Here is a 22188-nt window from a genome sequence, read left to right as displayed (position 1 = left end):
GCTTTCACGGGCCTCACCTGGTGACTGTGAGGGTCATGTTGTCCGTGCAGCCCTTGATTTTGTTCTGAGCTTCCAGGTGTGTCATACCACTGGTATTTTCCCCATCAATGGCTGTGATTACATCTCCGATGCATAAGTTAGCTGCCGCAGCCTTGCTTCCGGGAGTGACCTGGAAAAAATGAAAGAGCAGGTTAGTGCCTCTTTGCCACCAAGGAAACCACTGAGGAAGTCACTACTGGGTGAAGTATTCGCTCATGTGGATCAGAGCATTTGAAAAACAAGAGGGCTGAAATCATACGTTTCAATAATAACAACCCTTTACATCCACATCATACGTTATGGGTCACAGAGCCCCATATACCCTGTCTATATATCCTGTCATCAGATCCTCAGGACAACCTTCTAAGAAAGGACACATACATTAGAGACTAGGACACTGAGGCTCAGAAAAATCTGTGATGTACCTGGGATCATCCAACTAGTGTATCACTGTATTACTAGCCATCCAACTAGTATATTTACAGAGCCAGAACCCAACCCTGAAGCCAGACCCAAAGTTCTTCTGGCTGAACTTCACTGCTTCCTTAAAATAAGTTACCAAGTACATTAAAGACACACATACATGTAGAGAACATTATGTACAGCAACAGCCTATTTCTAGAAAAATCTTAATACATTATTTATGCACAGAAAAAATTGGAACACGGCAAACTGTTCACAGTTATATATTTCTGTAATGTTTTGTTTTTTACAATAATCTTGGATTACTCTTGTAATTAAAAAAAGGAACAGAAGGATGCCTGGGTGGCTCAGTTAGTTGAGCCTTTGACTCTTGATCTCAGGGTCATGAGTTTAAGCCCCATGTTGACCTCCACACTGGGCCTGCAGCCTCCTTAAAAAAAAAAAAAAAGCGATAAAGAATATTTTAAAAGGTGGTAATATGGCTTACTGGTCCATTTCCTCTCACCCAAGAAGTTGATTATGACTAGGATCATCCCCTATAGGTGTCTAGTTTTCTGCAGGCCAAATCTTCCAAACCAGCCAAATTTATGGGCTACCAATGCTTGGGGAAAGCCAGTCCATTACTACAGTGGGCCATCAAATCCATCTGCCAGCTGAGCATGACACGTGGATGGAATAAATATCATGCTTCACACACAGATGTGCTATTTTTCAAGTGAATTACAGAGGATATTGTAATGAATGAGGCACAAACTCATTCTGCAGTAGTACTAACCACAGAGCAATATTTTGCTACTAGGTATTTTCTAAACCAAGGTATACTAAAAATACTACTATTGTCCCAGTATTGGTCCATGACTTTGATATTAAAAGACCTTCCTTGGGATGCCTGGGTGGCTCAGGGGGCTCAGGGGATCCACAGGTGGATCTGTGCCTTTAGCTCAGGGCATGATCCTGGGGTCCTGGGATCGAGTCTTGCATAAGGCTCCTCATGGGGAGCCTGCTTCTTCCTCTGCCTATGTCTCTGCCTCTCTCTCTGTCTCTCATGAATAAATAAAATCTAAAAAAAAAAACTTAAAAATTAAAAAAAAAAAAAGACCTTCCTTGATGGGACTGCAAGAACTCCAGGTGCAGAATAGTGGCAACACACACAGACAGACCCCCAGCACTCACAGGGTCCTAGTCCCCGCCCCTACACCCCCACATCCCCACCCAACACCTATCCCCACCCCACCCCCACCTCCACTTTGGAGTCAACTGTGGAAGATCTTGTGAACACCTGAGTGTCTCCACAAGGCTGAACCATGAGTAAGAAGCCCCCTGAGGCACCAAACTAGAACACAAGGTTTTACACCCTAGGCCTCCATATCTGATGCTGTTTTCAGCAGCCATGGTTTCTAATCAGCCCTTGTGAATCTGAAAATTTGTCTGCCCTTTGCGCTGTGGTATCTCCAGGGACTGGCCCCTTCTGAGGTAGCTGCTGTGATGCTGCTGTCATGGTCCATCCCCCCCTTCCCCCACCACCAGCTCCTTGACCCCATAAAGTAAAGGGTGGATGGCTTGATACTTGGGGGTCTCTTCCGGTTCACATATGCTATGACTTTATCAGGCAAAATTCTTCTGGAATGTAGCAGGATGTGGAAGCCAGAGCAGAGATCTTGACCTCCTAACCTCCCTTTCTGGCTTTCCCATCATCTGTTTACTAGAGATCTGTCTTTGCAAAAAGCCCTTGGGGTGCCTGGCTGGCTCAGCTGGTGGAACATGTGACTCTTAATCTCAGGGCTGTGAGTTCAAGCCCCACGTTGGGTATAGAGATTACTTAAAAATGAAATCTTTAAAGAGGCGCTGGGGTGGCTCAGTTGGTTAAGCGTCTGCCTTCAGCTCAGGTCATGATCCCAGGGTCGTGGGATCCAGCCTTGTGTCTGGCTCCATGTTCAACAGGGAGTCTGCTTCTCCCTCCCCCTCTGCCCCTTCCCTCTCCTGTGCTCTCTTTCCCTCAAATAAATAAAATCTTAAAAAGAAAATAAAAAATAAAATCTTTAAAATACACAATATATAAACAAAAAGCAAGAGCCCCTGATCCAAAGTTCAGACATTCTTCTCATCCAGCCACGGGGAAAAGCTCTTCTATCTAGGCAAGGGCAGGCTGCTCTCCCCAAGTCCATATGGCAGAGTTGGTCCCTGGATGAACCTGAAAACAAATTCATTTTCTGCCCCTCTCCCTGAGAAGACTGATCTGGTGCGACTTCATGTATATTTCACTTTTTTTTCTCAAGAACCATATATATCCTCTTGTTTTAAAAATGGTCCTAGATGGGGCACCTGGCTGGCTCAGTTGGTACAGCATGCAAGCCCTGATCTCAAGGTCATGAGTTCAAGCCCCATGTTGGGCGTAGAGCTTTACTTAAAAAATAAAATATAAATAAATAAAATTTAAAAAAGACCTTGAAGCATTACTCTGGGACTTTAATAATTCTGTTGGCAAATTCTGTCTCCGGAGACAGCAGCCTGATGGAATCCATCTATCATGAAATCTAATAGTGTGAAATCGATTAGTATGAAATCTAAGAGCATTAAAAAGTCCCCTTAGGATAAAATCCAAAATCACTAACAAGCCCATAAAGACCATGCTTCCTTCCTCACCCTCCTCATGCCACCATCCTCCCCATCCTCCAACAAAGCTCTAGCTATAGCCCTCCTTAGTTCTTTCCCACTGCAGGGTCTTCGCACTTACTGTAACCTCTGCCTCATTAACCTTGACTCTTCCTCCAGGTCACACGTAAATGACCATTCGCAGGCCTTTCCTGACCTCCAATCCAAGGTAGAACCTCGCCTTCCTTTTAACACACTGTTCTTCTTCATGACACTTGTCACATTATGTTTACAAATCTATTTTGTGGGTTTATTTATTTAATGTCTCAGGGCCCATTTACTAAACAGTAAGGTGTGGGAGGGCAGGACTTTGCCCTTTGCACTGTGTTATCCATAGTAGATGCTCATTAAATATTTGTCCAATGAATGACTGAATCTAAAATATCTAGTGTTGTTAAATATATTATCATGCTGCTTCATTATACTCTTTCAGGAATGACTATTTCAAAAGGAATCAAATAATCATTTCCCTCAACATCACTATCCTGGAAGGTGACCACCCACAAAACTAAAATGATGAGACAAGGGTAGTGGGGGGGGGCGGGGAAGCTTGAGAAAATAAAAATAGAAGTTTCTTTTCCTTTCATATGCTCAGCTGCTAAGAACTCTGAAATTTCCAGCATTGATTCAAACTGTCTTGTGTGAGATGCAATTCTGTTAAGTACATCATCCAGACATGTCCTAGACAAGCTAGAACCAGCCTTAAGAGTCCCAAGCTGGAGTAACCGAGGCCTGGCCATCCCATTTTTTGGTCTGATTTTTTCTTTCTTTTCTTCCTTCCTTTTCTTTCTTTCTTTCTTTCTTTCTTTCTTTTTTTCTTTCTTTCTTTCTTTCTTTCTTAAGACAAAAGGGTGGGAAGTCAAAGTTAGTATCAGAAAGTTACAAGACAATATCATCAGCTGGGACTCAAATGGAATGACACAGAAACAAATGAAGTTCACATTCTCTGAGCCATCTACTATTGGGGGAAAAAATGAATTTAAACAATCCTAAAGCCCTTTTCCATACAATCTCATTTTGATGACCTTACCACCAACATATAAGATAACTTCACAGATAAGGAAACAGATTCAGAGAAGCTGTGACTGGTCCAAGTGCTCACAGCTAAAGACTTGAGCCTGAACCTGAAACCACATGCCCTCATTCCAAATCCCTTTCCCTTTCTGTTTACCAAGCAGATGCTCACAATCTAACTGACAGAGCCAAAGAGAAATCCAAATTTAAAGCCACACCTCTGTCTCCTCTGCTGTGGCCTTCCACTGGAGAAACTGGCGTCACAACCCCCTGCCGCTGGCTGGGTGTCTCCGCATAGCAGGACAATCATCTCAACTGCCCTCTACAGGGCGGGGCCCAGTAACCCCACCCTACTAAAATACCCAAATCAGAACACAACCCTGGAAGGGTCTCTAAGAAAGAGAAGAGCCCTGGTTCTCCAACCCTGGTTAGTCCCTATCCTGAAGAGTGGGCTCTGAGCCTCATGACATATAACTGTTATAATCATAATCAATCATAATCACGGCTGTCAGTTACAAAGTGCTTCTTGCCAGGCACAGTTTAAGTATTTAAAGGCAAGGCTTCACTTACCACTCCTCACACGGTGCTGGCGAGTACCAGTATCATTACAGATGAGGCAGTGAAGCAGCAGAGGTTAAAGCCCTCTGCATGAGGCTACACAGCTGGGGGGCTCCATCCACTTAACCCAGGATCCCACACTGTCTGGTTTAATTTCCTCCCGACCGTCAAGTGCCATTAGAACCAGCTCATAATGGAGCCAGCTTCAGTTCTGGATGTCCCTCCAAAGAAATAGATCCATTAGCTCAATGAACATCCTCGAAAACTCTCTCGTTTGGCTCTATTCCCCAGAGACCATACAACATAACTCTTGCTGCATGAGAAAAAATGGGTTTAGGCATGACAATTTCCACTAACGAACAACCTGCCATTTTCTGCAGAATTGACTCAGGTCTCTCTCACCCTTCCAGGCCCCCAAGGCAGACACTTTGCTCAGTGGCCAACCTGGACAACCACCCTGTACTGCAGAACTGAATGTACTGCATACCCTCTGGCCGTAAGTGAACTGATACTCTTGCTCCTCTGTGATAATGGCAGGTTTCTATTTTATCCCTCCTCTGTTCTTTCTTGTTCTTCCTCATTTTCTCTATCTTGTTCTTTCATTCACCAGCCATTCCTTAAGTACATTCTGAAAGAGAATGTAGCTTGTTGATTAAGATGTGGCTTCTGGGGCAGCCCGGGTGGCTCAGCGGTTTAGGACCGCCTGCAGCCCGGGGTTTGATCCTGGAGACCCGGGTTGGAGTCCCATGTCAGGCTCCCTGCATGGAGCCTGCTTCTCCCTCTGCCTGTGTCTCTGCCTCTCTCTCTCTCTCGGTGTCTCTTATGAATAAATAAAAATTTTAAAAATTATAAAAAAAAAGATGTGGCTTCTGGAGACAGACGGCCAGGGTTCGAGTCCTGTCTCTGCCAGTTGTGAGCTAAGTGTCCCTGGGCAGGATGTTTCACCTCTTCTCATCTAGGAAACAGGAGTGGTAACAGTCCTGGCATGGGAAGGCTGTTAGGAGGATTACATGAAATGATTCAGGCAGAGTACAATGTCAAGCTCTAGAAACACAAGCTACTGTTTATAGATTCTGGGAACCACACAAGGCACTGAAACAAAGGCCTGAAAAGGATGGTGCCTACCATCAAGGTGTGCACAATCTCCTGGGGGAGACAGGCACGTATCATGGCTGGTAAGTGCTGTGATGGCAAAAGCAAGAGGCTGTGGGAGCCTAAAGATAGAATCAGGGAAGACTCCCAAGAGAAGGTGTTGCTTAAAACCGTGTAAAGGCACTAGAGGATGTGGGGAATTGTGTGCCCTGTGTGGATAAAACACAGGAAGTAAAGGGAGAGAAGGGGATGAGGCTGTAAGGACTCTGCAAGATTGTACTTTGACAAACAATGGAAAACTTGCCAATATTTACATATTGGTAAATTTCACTGAAACCCCTAAGTTCTCAGCTTCTTGTGAAAAATCAGGCAATTCTGCACCCAAATAATCAGCACAGGCTGAGGAGCCTCTGCCCTCTTAGATAAGGCATAGGCTCTTCATTTAGCACAGTCCCCACCACATTGTACTGACCCTGACAGTACGGGAACGGGAACGTTGTACCAGTTGCCATTGATCATCAGAAAATTCACAGCTGGATGTAGTGTGCAATTACAGAAACCACTAACCACTCCTGCAGCTATTAATTTAATTTTCTTATGACCTCACCCTCCAGCCAAAACTCATTTGTATTGCTTTCTGACCCCTTCATGCAAATGTCCCTGTGACCACTGGCTTAGTTTTAAAATTATGTAAAGCAAAATTAAATGGAGAAATGTTTTATAACTAGGACCATGAAATGTCCTGGTATGCCCAGGACACTAACGTATTTTCCCAGCTTCATTATGAAAGGCACCCCATTTCACTTTTACCAGTCTTCCAGTCTGGATGATAAACTGAATTATAGGCCCTTTTGACAGAGAGGGGATTTTAGCCAACTATTTGTCAAATTGTTTAAACAGTTTTGTGCAGTGCCTTTTTTCCCTAAGGGAAAAATTATCTCTATTCAGGTTTTTACCCGTGGACAGGAATATAGGGCAATTTCCTGAATGTTCACAGGACACTGTTAACCTTGCCCCTTGGAATTGGCATCTACACTTCAAGCTAGAAACGGACCCAACTCACCAGTAATTCAGGAGAACTCTGATATTTGCAAGGATGAAGCAACTGTTCCCAAGCGGGTCAGTCATCAGATCCCCTGGAGTTTTTAAAAATATAAATAGATCTCTACATCCCACCTCAAATCTGCTGAAGAGGTTCTACACAGATGCCAGGAACCTATCTATTTTGTAAAGCTTCCCAGAAAATGCTGAAGCTCTCCAGGTTTGGAAACATTCAGAAGGATGGTGACTATCCTGAAGCTCTCTCCCTGAATGAAGTTGTAAGATAAAAATACTTAGACTCTAAAATATTAGCTCCTCCAGAAACAACCTCAAGGGCTTACACTCCTATTAAGTGATGTAGAAGGCCCTTGAAAGAAACATTAGAATAGTATTTCTGTATCTTACTAAAATAGAGTAAAAAAAAAAGTATATATATATATATGTGTGTGTGTGTGTGTATATGTGTGTGTGTGTGTGAACAATATGATAGGGGCCAACATATATATATATATATATATATGAATATATATGTATATTATGTGTATATGCCCCCTATATATACATATATATGTTGTATGTATATGGCCCCATACATAATGGGTGTATATATATATATGCACATGTGTATATACATGATCAATATCCTTGAAGGTGATATAGAAACTGCAAAGTAGGGCGGCCCCAGTGGCTCAGTGGTTTAGCTCTGCTTTCGGTCCAGGGCGTGATCCTAGAGACCCTGGATCGAGTCCCACGTCAGGGTCCCTGCATGGAGCCTGCTTCTCCTTCTGCCTGTGTCTTTGCCTCTCTCTCTGTGTCTCTCATGAATAAATAAATAAAATCTTAAAAAAAAAAAAAAGAAACTGCAAAGTGTAAAAGCAATTTCATTCCAGATGTTGAATCACTCAACATGGTTGCTATTTTGCCTTGGTTAGAACCTAACAGCTCAACATGCAATTACAGAAACCACCTGATTTAAAGGTCCTGGTGCATTTCTTTCCTTTATTATGTTCCAATTTTTAAAAAATATTATTATGTGTGTTTTTGTGTTGAAATATTGTAAATATGTGTTGTAAATCACCTTAAATTCCTCTTAGGTGCAATAGTATAAATACTGCTACAATTCACCATTATATAAAACAAGACTGGTATAAGGGAAGTTGGAATTCAAATTCAGTCTCAGTGCCATGTGTCTTTAGGGTCAACCTCCATTGATTTAATGGCTGTATCAAAGTAGAAGATAAATTTCTAAATTTCTTTTAGAAATTTAAAAGATTCTGAGCTGGCCAACAGCACAGCACCCAACCCTGCAGTATGCCATTTAGATATGGAATTTGAACTCTCCTGAGTCAGACTTCTGGCTCAATTTGTTTGTGGGCCCAGGCTATGGCACAGACTTTGAAGCTACATTATAGCCACAGAAGCTGTATAAGTTTATACAAATTCCCCTGAAAATCCCCAAGAATGTTTCAAAACAGTCTTGGTTACTCTATAACCATTTAATTAACAACAAAAAAAAGAGGTAACAGAGTAGGGATCAGGTGCCTGTAGATGAGCTGTGCCTTAGTCCTGCTGAAGCTCACTGTAAAAGGAAGCTACTCACACTAAGGAATGGTGGCAGTTCAGAGTGACTGCTGTCCTAGTCTGAAAGACCAAACATCATTTCTTAGGTAGGAACATAATTAAAAATGACTTTAAAAAAATAGAACACCCTAATTTGTCAAGAAATCACCAAATCTCTAAAACAAGCCCTTATGAACCCACGTGTTATTTATTTATTAAGATTTTTAAGTAATCTCTATACCCAACATAGGGCTCAAACTCACAACCCTGAGATCAAGAGTCACATGCTCTACCAACTAAGTCAGCCAGGTGCCCCACCCCATGTTTTTAAATTGCTCCAATAATTAGCACCCATAACCCAAAGCCCAACCATTGACCAAACACATAACCTTGGGCAAGTTGCTCTCTATACTTCAGTTTCTTCATTTATCAAATGAAATTCATAATTAGCATCAACCTCATTAGGTTGTTGGGAGGATTAAATGACATCATAGGTGTCAAGAATTTAGAACAGTGTCTGGCATGTAATAAGCACTCAATGCACAGATCACCACTGGTGTTTTTTTTAATAATACCATTGCATCCTGATGCCTTCTAGATGTTAGCCACAGCACTAGGCTCTCCGTATACGTCATCTTAATCCTCACCACAGCCTTTGAAGACAAGTACTATTATCCCCACCCTACAAGTGAGGGTGCTAACACAGAGCTAAGAAATGGACAAGACAGTATCTAAACCCAGAGCAGGCTGATTCTGAGATTGCATTTCTCCAAGACATCAAGATGTCTTTAACTCTTGATTTGCTTCAGTAAAAATAAGGCAGAAAGTACAAAACAGGGGCGCCTGGGTGGTTCAGTCAGTTGGGTATCTGTCTTCAGCTCAGGTCATGACCTCAGGGTCCTGAGATCAAGTCCCGCATCAGGCTCCCCACAGGAACCTGCTTCTCCCTCTCCCTGTGTCTCTGCCTCTGTGTGTCTCTCATGAATAAATACATAAAATCTTAAAAAAAAAAAAAAAAGCAAAAAAAACTGAACTTCCAAAGCCCCCTCCTGCTTTCTTCCCTTCACTAACCTCTGACCCTGACTTCTAACACATGGGTTAATTTTGCCAGTTTCATTTTATGCAAGTGGAATCACATAATATGTACCCTTTTATGTTTGAACTCTTTCAACACAGTGTTTCAACACAGTCTCATTCATGACATTGTGCATGGTTGCAATTCCTGCAATTGCTGTTGGTGTCTTATATCCTATAACTATACTACCATTTATTTTTCCCTTCTACTGTTGTTAGACACTGAAATTATTTGAGTTTGGGGCTACTGTGAATAGTGCTGCTTTGGAAATTCTTGCCATGTCTTTTGGTGCCCATGTGGACACATTTCTATGGAGTATTTAGCAGAATTGTTGGTCCTAGGGCATGGATATGTTCAGCTTTAGAAGCATGAGTATCTTTTATAATTTGTTTTAAAAAGAAATGGATATAAATCATTGTAGCACCATCTGAATTTGATCCATCTGATTACCTTTTAGACATCTTTATCTTCTATACATCATATCTAAGTCCTTATCATCTCATGTGGTATATGAGCAGTTATATCTGTAAGAACTAGGTCCTGAGTCCATGGTCAAGTACGCGGCTCCTTCAAGACTAGAGTTCTTCAGGAAATCATTTTTAATGTTTATCACATTTACCAAGAAGGTGGTGTACTATATCCATGAAAGTACACTGCAGGCCTCAGTACAGAGGAGTGTTCCAGCTCACCCATGATAAGGCTAACAACAATATCAACAATCACACAGGGTGCTAAGTGCCATACAGAAATTACCTTCTTTTCCCTTAGGCGTTCATGGTATATTTCATTCTGACTTTGGCTTGGCTAAAACTTTCCAGGCCCACTGGCTGGGCAGGCTGGATCTGTCTATCCCTAGTCATCTTCATTTGACACAAAAATTGTCCCCAAATCCCCTCTTACCCACCCTGGCAGCCTTCTCTCTAATCCTTCCAATCCTCTGCACTTCTGTTCTCCACTGTCCACGTGGGCATGGAATCCCACAGCTGGACTGTCAATTCTCGCAGGTGAGGCAATGGCTTCTGGCTTTTCAGGGGATTGGGGAGCAGAGGTACTCTCTGAGATGCTCTGAGCCCCAGGAGCCCCAGGGCTGAGGCCACAAAGCAGGTGGGAGGCCACCACAGCTAACCCTCATGGGTACAGCAGGCTCTGGGGTGAGGAGCCCAAGAGGGTCCTCTCTACCTCTCATATTATACCTGCACCATCATTAGCACTTTTTGGAGCAGAGCTGTGTGCCAAGATATCACCAATGAAATACCAACAGTTATGGGTTGTCAAGAGGCAGAATATAGTGGTTAAAGCTGGCCTGGGATCCAGTCTGTCTCACTTCAAATCCCAGCTTGTCAATTTACTGATTGCCCTGTGTGTCTGTGTCATGGGTTGTGAGGAGCACAGAAGACAATGCGAGTGCACACATAGCACAGGGAGAGCATTCAAGAAATGTTAGCCACTATTAAAATGGTTATTATGGGGATAACCTGGGTGGCTCAGCAGTTAACCATCTGCCTTTGGCTCAGGGCATGATCCTGGAGTCTGAGATCGAGTCCCACATCAGGCTCCCTGTGAGGAACCTGCTTCTCCCCCTGTGTCTCGGCCTCTGTCTCTCATGAATAAATGAGTAAAATCTAAATAAATAAATAAATAAATAAATAAATAAGTTATCATGAAATAGAGATTAAAGCCATGGGTTTTGAAGCCAGACCAGTCAGCCAATTCCAGCTCCATCTCTTACTCAGTCAGCCAATTCCAGCTCCATCTCTTACTACTGTATGGAGTAGGCCTAGTACTGAACACTTTCATTCTTCAGTTTCCTCATCTGCAAAATGGGTATCTTAATAATTATATCTGCTTCATAAGATATGTGTAAAGATCACTAAGGGAATATACTGAGCACACAGAACAGTGCCTGGCATATAAAAAGTCCTATATACATTTTAACTATGGTCATTATCACAAGCTGGTCAAAAAATATTTCTCACACAATCAAGTACAAACCAAGACTCTTGTGATTAATATGAGAATCTTTTTTTTTTTTTTTTTTTAAGATTTTGCTTATTTGACAGAGAGAGAGAGTGAGCACTAGGAGGGGGAGTGTCAGAAGCAGACTCCCACTGAGCAAGGAGCTCAATGCAGGACTCAATCCCAGGACCCTGGGATCATGACCTGAGCCTAAGCAGACACTTAACCGACTGAGCCACCGAGGCACCCATAATACAAGAGTCATCTTAACACGGATATTCATAGATGAGTAACGTAAGGTAAATCCATCTGAAAACATTCCTGAATTCATAATACATTTTCTTAATCAACTCATAGTTGAAGGCACAACCAATGCCATATGCTGGAACATTTTTTTAACAAGAATCAGCCCGCATATGCAAAGGGTAAAAACCAGTGGGCTTGTTTATTATTTTATCTTTACAGAGAACTGACCCCTAGAGAAGGTGTGCGACTTGCCCAGGGTCACCCGGTGTGGTGCTTAGGACTGGACTGGAGCTCAGCTTGACTCCTGGCCCTGGACACATTACCAGGCACCATACAAATGTTCTGGCAGCTTCCCCAGGCTTTCCTCTGAGACACACTGAAGTCAAATCATCCTTTAAAAATTAATTTTCTGACATAGCTGCTTTTGCTCATTTTTAATCAATTTCTACCCTTTCCTTTATAAGGAAGTAGTTCAGTCAATGAAAAATTATGTAAATTCAAGCAAATTTCCTAACCTATGGGCACCAAGCTTTCCCTCTTTTCCTCTCCGGGAGTAAGGAGATGGTGTAGGCAATGAGCACAACTTGGAAGCCAGTCCCAGCCTGCCCCGTGTGCAGTGCTCTCAGTGCTCTCCCGAGTCCTGATCAGCTGAGGAGAGTGTGACCTCAGCGGTTAGGTGATAATCTCCTCTTGGTCATCTGCCTTGCTATAATACCGGAGAGCCATTTTTCTCCCCTCTCCTCAAAGACAAACCCTGACATCTGGGAGGTTGGGTAAGAGGAGAATATTTGTCCACAAAGTCCCAACACAGCTTGGTGGATGTCATGCCAGCAGGCTCAAGTATTCACTTAAGTGCTATTGCAGGGGCACCCACTACATTTGGCATAGAGATTACTTAAAAAAAAAAAATTCTTTGGAAGCACTTAAGGGCTATTCCCTTTGATTGACCCTCTTCCTCCTCTGTTCATAGATCAACCACAATCAGTGGGAGCAGCTAATATTTCCCAGGTGAAAAAGTGCAGGGCGAGGGCTATTAATACATAATCGGCCTTTATGGACGTGTCTTGCCTTTCACAATTTGACACACGAGCCCCGTCTTTCCACCTTTAGGACATGATATAAATCTACTTGAGTATGAAAATAACACTCTTAAAAATCTGAAAAGACCCTTTGGCTACAAAGTGTCCATTATTGAGCTTTCCTTAGGATGTCAGAACAAAGGGTAAGGCATTCCCCCATAAAACCACACTGCTCTTAGCAAAGGCTTACTCAAGAGGCAAATGACAGCTCCTCCCTTGAAGAGCACCCCCTTATCTCTGGCCCCACCCCTTCCTGTCTTTTGTCAGTTGCTGAGAGAGAAAAACAGTCAACATAAATTGAGCAGCAATTTTGGCCTGGGTGTGGATTCTCTGAAGGCTTCCCTTGAAAGCAACTAGAGGAAATAAGAAATTGATATGGGAAAAAAAAAAAAAAAAAACCCACACACAACCTCAAGGAGATGGACAACTGTAGATCTGGAGCAAGAAGCAACAGAAAAAAAATCTCAGGGGACAGAAACAATGTGTGGCTAGATCATCAGGGAATCCAAGGTAGGGGCCCCAAGTGAAAAACTGGGAAAAGGAAGAAAGTTGGCTCATGTCCATTTAAAGCTGAAAACCTGGATTGAAATTTTAAGCTTATCACAATAGCACACATGAAAACAATGAGTGAAAGCAGCTCTTCTCACAAACACAGCCTATGCTCCATAGGATTCTGCTCAGAAACAGGTCAAAATTAAGCTATGGTGTTCAGGATGCACATTTAGGTGGTAAAACTATAAAGAAAAACAAGAAAGTTGGTTACCGTAAGTCAGGATAGGATTATGTCTGGTGTGCTTGTTCTATTTCTTATTGGGGTGCTGGCAACGTTCTATTTCTTGATCTGGGTGGAAGATTATACAGGTATTTACAAGTGTTGGCCATGCAGCTATATTTTATGACTTTTTTATTTCAAAAAAGAAAAAGAAAACAATCTCAAGTACACACAAGATTACAGTTACATTCAGGAGCTTTAGCAGTTTAACAGAAGATTGGAGCCAGAACCAGAATAATTCATGCAAGAGAAAGCAAACATTGTTACCTAAATGAAAGGCACTCCTTTCCTCCCCTAATTTTAGCATTTGCTTTGGTGTGGAGACTCACAGGCTACACACATAATACCATACTAACAAAGTGTATCTGCCCACAATGATAAGTGTAGCACACCTACCAACCAAAAGGTGTGTGTACCTCTTTGCCACTGCTCACACCTCCTCACTCCTGTCCGTTGCTTCCAAAGCACTTTCATCAAAAAACAACAACAACAAAGCACTTTCATCTTCTTTAACTCACAGCCAGTGGTTGGGGTCATCCCCATTTCAGAGACCGAGGGGGAAGCCTCAGCTAGTAGAATGCTCACATCCAGCTACGGCTCAAGTAAGCAGCAGAAACCAGACCACCACAGGCCCCTCTATGACCACGTTCCTGTCCCCAAGAGGTGACGAGGCACACATTCCTTCCGTGTGGAAATAATGAGATGAAAAAACAAGTGAATTACCTTGAGCACGAGTGTCACCTCCACTGAGTCACTTTCACTTTTCAATAAAAGCAACTGCCAAGGGCATTGTAAAGATTAGCTTCCCTCACTTCCCCATGAACACCTTGAAAATGGAGCTGTGTCCTCTCATATCTGGGGACCCCTCCCCTGGCTTTGCACAGTATATGCTCATTAAACATGTGCTCATAGAGAAATGAAGAAATACATGAAGGTACAAACCAATGAATTCAGTGCTGTGCTTTCCACGCCACGTTGTCATTCCTGCACAGTGCCACTAGCGCTGACTTTTTAAAGCACTTAAAAAGATAGGTGGTAACTGCCCTTTTAACAGATTGGCAATCTATCCTCCACCTCTTAAAAAAGGGTTTCGTGTCCTATATAAATTCAGAAGTGGAAAGGGCTGACAGGTTAATTATAGACACAAAGAGCAAGGACAAATGGACTATGAGGTAAGCAAGTTTAAATGTGCCTTCCCTGGACAACACTTATTAGTAAGCCTGCCAGCGTTTACTGGGAGCTGCCAGGTTCGGCTCTATGCCAGGCTTGGGGGGCGGGAGGGGGGTCTACAGTATCTACGCTTGAGTAATTCGCCTGGTGGCTGAGCAGACAGCATGTACCTGCAAGGATAATCAAAGAAGTCTCCTCAGGACAGCAGGTGGAAGAGATGGGGAATACGGCCTAAGAACCCAGGCATCTGCCCCTTAGGGGATGGGATGGTCAGAAAAGACCTGCTTACTGGGCTAGACCCACTGGAAGGAAATGTGGCCAGGACTGTGGCTGGCAGGGAAGCCAAGTCTTTGCCTCCTGCACCCCCCACCATATTCCTTCAGCTACTGGAGGCAGGGATTCAAGCAAAAAAACAAAAACAAAAACAAAACAAAACCCCACAGGGATCTTCCCCTTCGCACTCCATCCTCCCTACTAAAGAATAAAGAGATGTTCAGATAGCGGAGGAGGCAAGTTTAGGGTCAGCTTCAGCAAGCAGATGGCCCCAAGAATGGAACAGGAGGCTTCTAGGCAGGGCGTGAACACTACAGAATGCTTTTTGCTGTCCTTTTTCTTTAGGTCGGAAAGTATTTATTGGCCACTTTGTAGGTGCAGGCAGTGATTAGGGCAACCCCCACCTGGACATCACAGTTAGTCCAGCCCAGGTGACCAAAGCCTGGGCCCCCAAACCCTGAGTCTGAGTCTCCCTGGGGTTTCTGCTTTATTGAGGGGGGTAATGGGCCTGGTGGTCTCAGATCGAACCTGGGCGCTCCCAAAGCAAGGGGGCTCGGCCGAAAAAGTCTTCGAGTACCGGTCCCCTCGGGCGCGCAGGGTGGGGGCCCCGCCCCACGCAGTACTCCGGGACCCGCGGCTCTTCGCCTGACCCTCTGGGGACGCGAGGCAGAATACGGCGCGGCCACCCCCCGGCGGGAAGGGAATGCCCAGGGCGCCCATCTGGGCTTGTCGCAAAAATCTGGGCTTTTCTGCAAAACGTATGAGGGAGGTGCGATCTGGCCAGTGCGCTAAGCGTTCACCGGTGGTTTCGGGAATTCACCACACCTGCCCGGGCACCCTTCCCGCCCACTCCGCCCCGCCTCGGGGCTGTCCAGCCGCTTCCAGTCCGCTTCGCGCCACCGGGAGACCCGCGGAGGAGCGGGGCGGGTACCTGCGGGCGCGCGGGGTCTGCGGGGACCCTCCCGGGCCGCGCTTCGGGGCCAACCAACGAGCAGCGGCGGGGACCGGGCTGCGGGGTGGGGTCGGGTCGGGGCTGGGGCCGAGGCGCACCTGGACGCGCGCCGCCGCCGGCTCCGCCCGGCCCTCTCCGCCGCCCCCGCGCGCCGCCGCCCAGCCCGGTGCGCCCCGCGCCCCGCGCCCCGCGCCCCGCGCGCCCTTACCCGGGAAATGGCCAGGGGTTGTTCGAAGTCCTTGCCCCCCACGAGGCGGAAGCCCCACGGCCCCGGGCCCTGGAGGACGATCTGCTGGGTGGACATGGCGCGGCGACCCGCGGGAACCGACGCGGCAGGACGCGCTGCCTGGGCTCCCCGCAGCTGTCGGAGGAGGAGCGCGCGGCGCGGGCCCGGGGAGCCTGGGCGGGCGGGAGCAGGGAGCGCGCGGGGGCGGGGGCGGCTCCGCCTCGGCCGCCCCGCCCGCCCTCCGGCCTCCCGCCCTCCGGCCTCCCGCAGGCCCGCGGTCCGCGGCCGCGCCCCGCCCGGCGCGCCCGGGGCGGGGCGGGGGGGGGTCCTGGGTTCGCCGCGGCCCGGCCCCAGCGCGCGCCCGGCCGCCCCCTCCCCGCCGCCGCCGCGGGTGCTCGGGGACAGCCCCCCGCCCGGCTCGGCGCTCTCAGAGGGGAGCTGGGAAGTGCCGTGCCAGCGCGACCCCCTGAGGCCAGCGCATTTCCACGTTTGCCGCCTGTAAGGGGCAATGATGTTTAAAAGGTCCTTTCGAATGATCTCATTTGATGCGATGTAGCAGTCAGGGCATTTAGCCCCATTTTACAGATGAAGTAACTGGGCCCGCCAAGTTAGAAGACTGGTGGGTCGGGGGCCACACAGCTGGCCCGGGACGTGACCGTACCGCTGCCGGGGCTCCGCGCGCTGGAGAACCTCAGCCTGGAACTTTTCTAATGCTGATAAGACCATCGCACGCCGCTGGAACTGGACTTCAAAACTTTCCCAGAAACTGCTCCTCCAGGCTGGAGTTCCCTGTAGGTTCTGACCTTCCCAACAAATCAGACCTCGGGTCTGGGGTGGGCCAAAAGCTAAGTGCATGGAAAGACCCCTGGGTTGAGGACAAAAACCTGAGTTCCCAGCTTGCTACCAGCCTTGTAACTGGGCTCCCTGCCATCCTGGCCGTTGCGTGCATTCCCCACACCAGACCAGCCAGACCAGACCCCCGCTGTCCCCTGGGTCTCCCCACTCCAAGTAAAGCTGAAGTCCTTAAAATGCTTATAGGGCCACCCACAGAATGGCCCAGCCCCCTCTCTGATCTCATATCCTCCTGCTGCCCCCCACCCCACACAGGCCTGGCTCCTGCCTCCAGGCGTGGCCCTCCCAGTAGGGCCTCTGTCTGGAATGCTCTTCTCCCAGCCGTCCATGGCTTTCTCTTTGTTCAGATGTCATCACACCAGTGAGGCCATTTCTGAGCACTGTATTTAAAACCTTCTCTCTAGACTGCCCTCTCACCTTCTCTACATTATTTTTCTCCACTGTATTTATTACCACGTGACATAATTAATATTTTACTTGTTTGTCCCATTCCCGTCCCTAAGCATTACTTCCATGAGGGTAGCAGTATTTAACTGTTTTGATCACTGCTGTATCCCAGTGTCTAGAATAGTGCCTGACACCTAGTATCTAACGAATGCAATACACTGGCCAACCTTATGATCACTGGCCCTCTGTGGGGCCAGAGTCTTCATAGATTTCTTGGCACTTCATTCATAGTGGCACCCAGGCCCCAGCTCGATGCTTGCCACAGACCCCATGCTCAACGCATTTTGTGTCTCCCTGTAATCCTGGCATACCTGCCAAGGAGTCCTGTGCACAGATTTACACATAAATGGATTACCTCCCTTGTCCAATTGTGTCATGGCACAAATGCATATATCTGGGAGTGGTTTGCTTGTTTTTAGAAATCAGAGTGGATTTATGTTATCTACACATCCCTCTCATTCCCTTGCATCCTGGAATTCTTTCTTGAATCTGAGAAAAAGGGATGGAGGTACAGCCAGGAACCAGTCCCCTGCTTTGTCAAAGCCAAAAAGATACCCTCTTTGATTGGATTCTATTGATTAGAAAACATGTTGGTGTTTTGAGTCCACGCAGACTTTTGGAGAATCGCTAAATTCTGAGTCTGCCCTGAGATGTGCACCCAATTTGAATATTTTGTATCCTAGGGGGAGAAGAAGGTTGAAAAGCCACAGCTTCTGTGCTCCCCAAAGGTGGGGGCTGCCTCTTATTACCCCCAGGTATTATGCTAGCACAAACTTGATACATCGCAGGTGCCAATAAGTGCTTATTCTATATAATATTCTTTACACATATAGGGCACTAGTACTTCTGTGAGCACTTGGGAGTCAAGTTGCTTCATTTAGCTGTTAAATGTTCTCAGTTGCAGTCTGGCTTTCCATAGTGAGAGCTATAAACGTCAACCCTTTGACCCACTCATCCTCTTTCTGGGCACTGATTCCCAGGACATAACTTAAAAGAAGAAAAAAAGCTATATGTACAAAGATATTTATAGCCACATTATTTATAATGACAAAAAACTGGAATCAAGCAATAGCAGAAAGTGGCTAAATATGGTATGACCATGAGGGAATAGTACACAGCATGAAAATGAGAACAGTGACGACTATGCGCAGGCAAGGAAATGTGCTTTCAAAATAGGTAAAAAAAAAAAAAAAAAAAAAAAAAAAAAAAACTTCTTCATACTTGTAAACCCAATATTTTGATTTATAAACAAAATTATTTGTAAATTTTATGTTAAAAAATAAAATTCATGGGGGCGTCTGCCTTTGGCTCCGGTTGTGATCCTGGGGTCCTGGGATTGAGTTCTGCATCAGACTCCCCGCAGGGATCCTCCTTCTCCCTCTGCCTGTGTCTCTGCCTCTCTCTCTATGTCTCTCATGAATAAAGAAATAAAATCTTTTAAAAAAATAAAAATAAATAAAAACCATGTCTACCTGTTGTTAAAAATTAGGAGAAAGTACAAAAACTAACTTTGTATTGGGGGGTGGAACTGGGGATGTTTAAAAGATCATTTCCTCTAATGAAGATGTAAAGTTTTCAAAATAAAAATCAAGGTCCTTAGATGGAGACTAAAGGCTAGTCTAATCTTTGTGTGGGGGCTAGGGACTTCATCTGCTATCTTTTTTATCTTTCTTCCTGTGCCCCAGAAGGAGCTCTGAGCTGGGCACACAGCTTGTATTCAGAAAATACCCCCTAACAGACTGACAGCTCTGACCCCAAATGCAAGCAACCTTGTCTTAACTTCAACACTATTACTTATTTATCTATACCCTCTAGTTCCCTCTGACCCTTAACTCCTGCCCAATACTAAATGAATGGCCTTAAGCAATCTCTCTGAAATTCAGTTGCGTGGTTGTTGTTATTATTATTATGCATTCCATAAACGTTTGTTGACCTAAACAGCCTCCATCAAATATCTGAGTATGGAGGGAGCAGGGTTGCAGAATTCAGGAGAAATGGAAGCAAGGAGGGTAGGAAGAAGTGGTCTAGGAAGTCGAGGGGACAGTGGGCCTTCCCAGCTCTCAATTTTACAATGTGGACCCGGTGGAAGGTCACTGCGGTGGGGTCCCGGCTGCCTTCTGCAGAGCTAGCACCCCCCATCCAGGGTGCCCCTGCTAGGACCCTCCAGAGCCTCTCTGCGGAGATTTTGCTTCCTGGAACAACAGCCCTAGGTCTTAAGGACTGGGAGTCCAGGACTGTGCCCCTAGGCTTGACATACGATGATTTTATTTAATCTCCAGGACAAGTCCTGTACTCGGCCAGAGGATGCAGAGCTGCCATCCCTGGGGTGGCCACGCGGCCCGGCCCGGGCGGGGCGGTTCTTGCAGGCTGGAGGGGCTGCGTGCGCGGGGACCCGGGGCCGGCCCCGCCCTGGGGCAGCCGAGGGGGACGCAGCAGCTCCCGGGTCCCCAGACAGGGGCAGCTGCCTGGGGCTCCCTAGTCAAACCACATCCCGGCCACTAGCTCCTCTGTTCTTTCAGAAGATCCGAAACCCCCGCTCACGGGCTTGGCAAAGGCAGCTTTCCCTGCCCCGTCCGAGCCCGGCAGTCGTCTCCTCCAGTCCCCAGCCCTGCGCCGAGGGTCAGCGGGACCTTTCACTAGGATCCGCGCTCCGGGCGCTCCGGGCGCTCCGGGCGCCGGGCTGGGCCAGCGACCCGCGGCGGGCGGTCCTAACGCTCGCTCTTCTCCCACTTCCTGCTGCAGCCCCGAGGGAAACCCTGAAGTGGCCGCTTGGGATTGGGCGCCCCGGGATTCCAGCCCGCTCTGAGCATGCCCCGTGGCGCCCCGGGCCGTAAGGACACCTCAGCAGCGACCGGCGGCAGCCTCCGGGGCCTGGGGGGGTGTAGACAGGTGGGCTGGTGTCCGGGTTGGCCTTGTGCAGAGCAGACAAGCAGCGCTTTAGTCCACCCGCCTCCTGGCTCCCTTGACATGTGGCACAAAAGTTGCCAAAGGCAGAGAAGATGCCTGGACCACTACCATTTTTCAAGCATCCCTGCATAGTAAAAGAAGAAATTCCAGGGGCGCCTGGGTGACTCCGTCGGTTTCATCATCTGCCATTGCTCAGGTCAGGATCCCAGGGTCCTGGGATGGAGCCCCTCGTTGGGCTCCCAGTTCAGCAGGGAGTCTGCTTTTCCTTCTCCTCCCAGCTCCTGTCTCTCTCACCATTTCTGTCCCCCTCTCTCTCAAATAAATAAATAAAATCTTAAAAAAGAGAAGAAATTCCAAAACTGGATCATAGATAGGTGATTCACATTAAAGTCTTATATTGAAGAAGTTAAAACAAAAAGACAATGTCATGTAATAGTGTTGTTCACAAGATAATTAATGGATTAATAATGTAATTTATCTGCTAATGGGACCTGAATTTATAGGTCCCATTTATGTGTGATGAACATATTTCATTGCTGTGTTCTGTATTTCTGTGGCTTTATATGTAACCTCATCTAGACAAATTTCCTGTCTGAATTTGAGTCTTTAGCTCACCTGGAGCCACCTTTCTGCTCCTCCCCCTTGCCAAAGAGGAAAGGTAGCTTGGGGTCAGAGTTACCCAATCCCAGGACTCTAGCCCTATACCCAGACAATAAACATTGTCCTCGTTACTAACAGTGACTATGAGTCAGAGTGTGCGCTAGAACTTGACATACATCCTTTCATTTCATCAGGACAAGAGAAGTGTCTTGATGCCCTTATTATGGGAGGAAGCAGAGGCACTGGGCCACTGCCCAGACCCCCTTCATGGGAGGACTTGTTGTTCCAGCTCCTGGGAGGTGAGCAGCCTCAGGCGTCCAGCTGCCTCCAACTGTCAAGAGCAGCCTTGCCCAAGGGCATGCCCAGCCCCAGGCAGCCTGTGTCTGGTGACTGATCTAGGTGGGGATGATGAAGTGACCGTTTGGCCCAAGATGGGACAACTCTGATGGATCATTTGGCCCCAGAGCTCCCTGTGGAATAGGTCGAGTCTGTCAGGTCTAGGTGGCAGCTCATACACCGTCTGCTCAATCCAGTTTCCTCCCCACTCTCTTCCACAGACATATAAGGACGCTTCTTCTTTCTTCTTTCTTCTTTCTTCTTCTTCTTCTTCTTCTTCTTCTTCTTCTTCTTCTTCTTCTTCTTCTTCTTCTTCTTCTTCTTCTTCTTCTTCTTTTAAGATTTTATTTATTTATTCATGAGAGACACAGAGAGAGGCAGAGACACAGGCAGATCGAAAAGCAGGCTTCGTGCATGGAGCCCAATGTGGGATTCAATCTCGGGACTCCGGGATCACACCCTGAGCTGAAGACAGATGCTCAACTGCTGAGCCACCCAGGTGTCCCTATAAGGACCCTTCTTCATAAATATCCTGCATGCTACACACTGTCTCTGGGACCAGTGAACCCAGCCTACGATAGGTCCAGAGAAGTTAAGAGACTTTCCTAAAATCACTCAGTAGCCAAGTAACAGGGCAGAGTCTGGGCTGGAGAAGTAGAGAGGAGCAATAGGGTCTGAAGGGCTTTGTGTTAGAAGAGGGAGGGGCAGGAGGCTATTCAGAGGTTCCTAGGATCCCAGAAAGATGCCTCAGGCCCAGAATTCATGAAGGGCCAGATCTTCCTGTTTTACCAGCAAGGACTCCCATAGCCCAAATGCCAGCAAATCAACTAGACTAGATCCTTAGGAATGGCTTTTTGGACTTCCTACACGGAGGAAGTGGAAATTGCAATAAGCTTTTTCTTCTTTTCTTTTTTTTTT

At 46.4% G+C, this 22188-nt stretch overlaps 1 protein-coding gene across 2 annotated transcripts in view; it reads right to left on the bottom strand.

The window, feature by feature from the left end:
* PDLIM1 (PDZ and LIM domain 1) overlaps window positions 1-16336 on the bottom strand; it is a 46391-nt gene extending 30055 nt beyond the window's left edge. Inside the window, exons 1-2 of one of the 2 annotated variants that reach the window (XM_041745279.1) lie at window positions 16111-16336; window positions 18-169 (exon numbers count right to left, since the gene is read on the bottom strand). In XM_041745279.1, the coding sequence (XP_041601213.1) occupies window positions 18-169; window positions 16111-16206 (248 nt within the window). In that variant the 5' untranslated portion in view covers window positions 16207-16336. Of the gene's footprint in view, window positions 1-17; window positions 170-15478; window positions 15686-16110 lie in introns of those variants that run through there. The other variant, XM_041745278.1, reaches the window with a different exon arrangement.
* Window positions 16337-22188: the final 5852 nt, after the last annotated feature.

This window comes from Vulpes lagopus, chromosome 2 (genome assembly GCF_018345385.1).
Source record: "Vulpes lagopus strain Blue_001 chromosome 2, ASM1834538v1, whole genome shotgun sequence".
NCBI lineage: Eukaryota > Metazoa > Chordata > Mammalia > Carnivora > Canidae > Vulpes > Vulpes lagopus.
This window is presented reverse-complemented; position numbering and strand designations above follow the sequence as displayed.